General features: G+C 38.1%; 2 protein-coding genes across 2 annotated transcripts; one reads left to right on the top strand and one right to left on the bottom strand.

Moving 5' to 3' along the window:
* The first annotated feature begins 221 nt into the window (after positions 1 to 221).
* Positions 222 to 3,234, top strand: LOC113349675 (protein CutA, chloroplastic-like). The gene is made up of 6 exons (XM_026593687.1): positions 222 to 517; positions 604 to 728; positions 888 to 950; positions 2,355 to 2,386; positions 2,485 to 2,579; positions 2,791 to 3,234. Exons 1-6 carry the CDS (start codon positions 366 to 368, stop codon positions 2,870 to 2,872), a joined length of 549 nt encoding a protein of 182 aa, XP_026449472.1. The 5' UTR covers positions 222 to 365; the 3' UTR covers positions 2,873 to 3,234.
* Positions 3,235 to 3,646: 412 nt separating this feature from the next.
* LOC113349674 (pathogenesis-related protein 5-like) lies at positions 3,647 to 5,277 on the bottom strand. Its single transcript, XM_026593686.1, has 4 exons — positions 5,259 to 5,277; positions 5,056 to 5,151; positions 4,269 to 4,932; positions 3,647 to 4,150 (listed from the first exon to the last, which is right to left on the bottom strand). Exons 2-4 carry the CDS (start codon positions 5,129 to 5,131, stop codon positions 4,018 to 4,020), a joined length of 873 nt encoding a protein of 290 aa, XP_026449471.1. The 5' UTR covers positions 5,132 to 5,151; positions 5,259 to 5,277; the 3' UTR covers positions 3,647 to 4,017.
* Between the last annotated feature and the right edge of the window lie 463 nt (positions 5,278 to 5,740).

Consider the following 5,740-nt stretch of genomic DNA (forward strand, 5'->3'; position numbering starts at 1 on the left):
TTATGTGGAAATGGTCCCTTATTAATCACTATAGAGTAAAGAATTTAATTAACCTTGCCTTATCAATCAACTCTATACCATAGCCCTTTTCTCTCAAAGCCGAGTAGAGAACTTAATCAACCAATTCTATCCCATAGCCTTTTCTCTCAGAGCCAACCCATAATTTGGTGTGGGCTATAAAAGCCGAACCTTGTTTTAAAGCCTTTGCATAAAGTGAAATTTATACTAGCAGCAAGCGCCTTCACCTTGGCTGCTAAAATATTATGGAAGGGCGCCTTTACAATTTCTGGTTCTGCTAATTACTAGCTTTCCTTGGGAACTCAGAACCACAACAGAATAATTAGGTTTACAAAGGTGAGCCACCCATGACACTGAAAATTAGAAGCGGTACAGTTCCATCCATCATTTCGTCGTCCCTCTGTCGCCGTCTTCCTTTGGTCGGAGCCCTTTGTATGCTTAGTTTTGGTCTTACTAATCTCACTCCATCTCTCTCCTCTTCCTCCTTCAAAACCCCCTGGTATTCTCTCTCTCTCTAATATAAGGTGTTGATAATTTGAGTTTTGAATTTGATTGTATTTAAACTTTAAAAATCATTTTTTACAGGTCAGGGTTTAGTAGACAATTATCATCAGTCAAAGGGATTCATAGTGGTAGTGGAGGAATGGAAGGGAATTCTAACACCGTACCTAGCATTGTTGTTTATGTTACTGTTCCAACTAAAGAAGCAGGTTTGATAATGAACCCTAATTTGCTGATTATCTAGTCTTTGTTAGGATTTCCGTATATAATGTCGATTTCTTGAGTGGTTGCGACATTAGGTGATGTTTGATTAATAATTGGCATGTTAAAGAGGTCTCCAAATTCTAATTAGTGAATATCTATTGCAGGTAAGAAACTTGCAGAGAGTATAGTCACAGGAAAATTAGCAGCATGCGTCAACCGAGTTCCAGGTATGCTCCTCCTTAGTTATGCTTTGCCTGTTATATATAACTATTAGTCAAGGGAAAGTGCTTGTAGAGAGTTAGCATCCACCGTCGTCTTCTGCTGCACCACTGACTGCTGAATTGATAATAATTTTTGTTTTGGTTGAGTATTAAATATGAAGATCCTGTAAGATGTTATAAATATTAAGGGGGATTTTTATTTAGGAACATAAAAATTTAAAATCGTTACCCTCATTAAAATTGTGTGTGAGAAGGGCTGCAATCAACATTTAAAGTCTTTACCCTCATTAAAATTGTGGGTGACAATCATCTGTTAGTGGCATTTTCCCCAAGACTTTTATCTTTGGCCATTCAGTTTATTATGCGAAGATGGTGCTAGCTAGATGTGGGTGGGGGGAAGTTTGTTCCACTTAGCTGCACACTTACTGTGCAGTTGTTTTTGTTGTGACTACAACATGTATGATATGCTAGTTTTGATTCTGTTTCTAGTTTAAAAAAAACATTACTAGTTGAACCATTAGTTAATGTGGAAAAGGGAGTATGATATGCGTTAATTGTTTAGAAATTTAGGTCAAGTACATTCAGTTTTCGTCAAAGCTACTTCGAAATAGACAACTTGCTGGACATACCGGTCAGTTATTATATTAATGACCTATCAAATACAAACAACAAATTACAGGTGAGAACCTCGTATAACCATGAAGTGAATGTGATAGACAATTTTTACTTGGCTCTATCTTTTACCATCCCTATACTATAAATTCATGCCTCAATCTCAGGTAGTAAGATACAACAAGTAGAACACCATTGAAGTACTAAAAAGTCACTTTTACTGCAGTTGAGCATGTTAAGGAACTACTATTTTTGGTTTTTTAAATTGTCAATTCTTATTACAGGAATTCAGTCACTTAGATGATTGCCTGCAAGTATTAGCAGACAAGTAACTTGGGCAGTGTCGCTGTGCCAATTGTTGGGCATACTTTATGTGTATAGTAGAAAATTAGAAAACTTTTCCTATCTGTCGCTTAATTATACTGTATAAACCCCACAGAACCTAAGGCTTGAATAAAAATTTATCTGGAGCATGCCATAGGTGTGGGAAATTCCGGACCAATTTGGCTGGGTCTCCTAACAGCAATTGCTGTAAAGAGATCCTGGGAAAAAGGCTGATTATCTGGCCCTTTTCAGCTTTACAGGGTATCATCATCGAAAACATCGTTCATAATTGTTGCATATGATAGTCCTTTTCTCTCTGCCTGTTCTAGTAGTCAGTCTCCTTTGGATGATTTGTTGAACAACCATGTTGTTAAGGTGTATCCATGAGACCCTGATGGTATTTTGTAGTCACAACTGTTCTCATGGTTTTTTTCACTTGATCTACTTTCTGACAAGGTTATACAATAAATGCAGGTGTGGAGTCAGTTTATCAGTGGGAGGGAAAGGTAAAGAAAGCTTTAGCTTTTTCAACTTAAGATTTTCTGTCACGTCTTCCACTTGTTGATCACTATCAGTTATCCAAGTACTATCTTTGTAATTTCAGATTCAGACAGATTCAGAAGAACTACTTATAATTAAGACTAGAGAATCCCTTTTGGAACCTCTTAAAGAGCACGTTAAAGCCAACCATGAATATGAGTGAGTTTCCTCCTAGATTTTGGTTCATCTTTTTCTAATTTACTTTAAGGTTATAGAAGTGGAAAGGGACTAAGAAAACCCGTTTCCGCCTCTTCCAGATTTTTTGATCTGCCTTGATCTTTGGGGGACGGACCCATTAATTTGAAGGGTTAATGTATATTTTTATACCCAACTTTCAACAACTAAAACGTTTGTTTTCTGTTTTGTGTAGTGTCCCAGAAGTCATTGCCATGCCCATAACAGGTGGTAGTCTCCAGTACTTGGAGTGGCTCAAGAACAGCACAAGGGATTGATATTCTCTTTATCAGTGATGATCTTCACAGCTTTGAATTTCAAGCTACATATTAGCGTATGCCTTGTTAGAAGTTTGTGTTGTTTTAAGCTGTCAATAAACAAACATGAACTGTTTAGTATGTGTGTCTATCTATGTATGACTGCCATTGGTGTCTATTTATGTAAGTTTACAAGGCTTACAAGCTGGGGTAGACTAATTTTTTCTCAGGCTTTCCCTGCATCATGATTCATGATGATCACTGGTTATGGGCCTTATGGCTGACATTTAGATCCTCACAGTTGGGTACATATGGTCATGTGCCTGTATGGGAAGAATAATTATAATAGGTGAATAATTATAGTGTGTGAGCCGTTTTTGTTATATGATGGTATTATTTGCAGATCATAGACAGACAGCATATCTACCCCTACTGGAAGTACATGGTTATCAAGTATCATCTGTAAGCTGAGGTCATCCTCACAGTAATTTGCCACAGGTGTGGTTGAGGGCCTTGAGGCCTGTGATTTGAAAAACCCAAAAATGAAGAAGAAAGATTAGAGGGCCTAGATCCAGACTAAATTGAAGAGGTGTGTTAAGAGGAAACGGTGGTAGGCAAGTAGCTCAAGTTAATTAAGCTTGAAAACAATGGCATGCTTGCTCGAACCCGTCTCGCCATGTTACAAGCTTTCACTGAGAAGAATGAACATGAGATATACATGCAAGTATGTTGGATTGGAGGGGTATCTGGTCTGTCTGTTACTGTTTAAAAATCTAAACACGAAAAGAAATAAAATTGAATAACCATGATTTTGATTTTTTTTTTTATGGAATGCTTTTGATTTTCCCATGCCGTTTGATGTGAAGGGGAATTAAATCTCATCCCAGTACACAAAGCTATCGTACATTTGCAGAATGCTTCTCAGGAATCCTTGACAATTTTTTAAAATCTTGTATTACAATACTGAACAACTTCAACATAAACAATTCTTGGCAAAAAAAACAACACTTTTATTTGGAAAGAAATGATTGTCCGTCAGGGACATGATCTTGTAATTGGTTGATCAAGCTCAATGGAACAGATAATATTGAAAAAACGAACTTGATCTTGATTTTATGGAAGCTCAATGGACATGATCTTGTAACTACCCGCTTGTTTCTTGGTTTTCAAAACATAAACAATGAACTTATTGATGAAAATATGAATATCATAGCCCACCATTTCTTAATGAGTGGTTTTAAGCCGTTTGATCCACTGCAGAGGAGCTTATTATTATGATATGTACACACAGTTTGTTTCCTGAAAGCATAAACAATATATGTTAATATCGATGATTTCAAATGTGCCTACGTTAGTTGTGGTCAGGTATGGGCGAAGCCATAGAGGATGAATATGGAGCGCTAATCAACAAACTTACCTTGAAGAGCAGAATGTCAGGATGTAATCAGTTCCAGAACAGGTAAAGATACTGCTTGGATCATCATAAGCGTAGCTGTAAGCAGCTGGACAAGCTTCCTTGAACTTCTTTGAGTAATATGTAGGTTGGCAAGTCATGGAATTACCATAGTTACCCTTACAACAATACTGATCCGATTGAAACACGTCGCATGCACTCCGGCAACCAACAACATTATTTCCGGATTTGACTGCAAGTTCTTTCGGGCAATTTGGCCTTAGATCACCATCGCATCCGGCAATGCTACAATTTCCTCTACCATTAATAGGTGTTACAACTAATGGTAAATTGAACCCGTCTACCAGGCTAACGTCGTAAAAATCAAGCGAAGCAAGGGTAAATTCTGCAAGTGTAGCTGGGGTCTCCCCCGACGCTACACATTTAAGGGCTGTACCGCAGTTCCCGGTTTGGCAAGTGCCATTGCCAGCTTTATCAAAGTTGCAACCAGTTCGACCCCATATTCGGCCTGACCAGCCTACCGGGGCTGTAAAAACAGCAGATTGGCCTGGTTTTAATAGGAAACCGCCTCCACCAAACATTTCTCCTGGGGTAATTGCAGGCCAAACTGTCTCTTTGCAATCATTTATAATGGTGAAAATCCGTGCAGCTTCGGATCGTTTGACTCCTGTAAGTGAGGGGGCAGGATATGCTCAGAAAGCATGCAACAAATACGTACATACTCGCACGGCACAGACACAACCGAACAAAAGATGGAAAAAATAATCAAGTGAAGAATGTATATTATTACCTGATGTGAAAGTAACTAATATTGTCATCAGCAACAATTTTGAATGCACACCATTAAGGTGGGAGTAAGGAGCCATATTTCTCTCAATTGATCTGTCTTTAGTTGGATAAAATTTAGACAGGAAACAACGAGTATAAGAACAAGAGAATCAGTAATTAAAAAAACATGAAACCATAGAAGCCAAGATAAGTATAGTAGAATACGTAGTGGACAAGTGATTTACTGCTCAAGGCTACTTTGATTCCTTTCCATGCATCCCATTTCCCCATCCGCTATTGAATATACTTTACCTCCACCGGAACCTCCAGTTCAATTTTATCTTTTTTGATCGGCAAAATTTATTTATAAAAAATGAAAGCTCCACTTTATTTTCCTCCCACTCCCAGTAAAATAAAGTGCTTTTCCCTTTTTACTTCCAGAAGCAGCCGTTCTAGACTTGAGTTTCAAATAAAAATCACCCAATTTGGGTGATTTTTATTAGTGCAAATATATGACTATGCAAAATTGTTGATAGTAGGGGAGCTGGGATCGATAGTAGGAGGCGCAAAATAAAAATCACCCAATTTGGGGGGTTTGTGCAAATATATGTCTATGCAACCCTTCAATATTAGTGGGCAAGTGCGGGCATTTGCATTTTGCACCCACTTCCCCTAGGTCCCTCCGTCACACCCTATTGTAGCGGGCA

Source organism: Papaver somniferum, chromosome 2 (assembly GCF_003573695.1).
Source record: "Papaver somniferum cultivar HN1 chromosome 2, ASM357369v1, whole genome shotgun sequence".
Classification (NCBI taxonomy): Eukaryota; Viridiplantae; Streptophyta; class Magnoliopsida; order Ranunculales; family Papaveraceae; genus Papaver; species Papaver somniferum.

Coding starts and splice junctions, on each gene's coding strand:
- LOC113349675 (XM_026593687.1), top strand. CDS start 366: ATGACACTGAAAATTAGAAGCGGTACAGTTCCATCCATCATTTCGTCG. Junction 518..603: donor TCCTCCTTCAAAACCCCCTG/GTATTCTCTCTC, acceptor CATTTTTTACAG/GTCAGGGTTTAGTAGACAAT. Junction 2,387..2,484: donor TTTATCAGTGGGAGGGAAAG/GTAAAGAAAGCT, acceptor TTGTAATTTCAG/ATTCAGACAGATTCAGAAGA.
- LOC113349674 (XM_026593686.1), bottom strand. CDS start 5,131: ATGGCTCCTTACTCCCACCTTAATGGTGTGCATTCAAAATTGTTGCTG. Junction 4,933..5,055: donor ATTAGTTACTTTCACATCAG/GTAATAATATAC, acceptor CCTCACTTACAG/GAGTCAAACGATCCGAAGCT. Junction 4,151..4,268: donor CTGACATTCTGCTCTTCAAG/GTAAGTTTGTTG, acceptor TTATGCTTTCAG/GAAACAAACTGTGTGTACAT.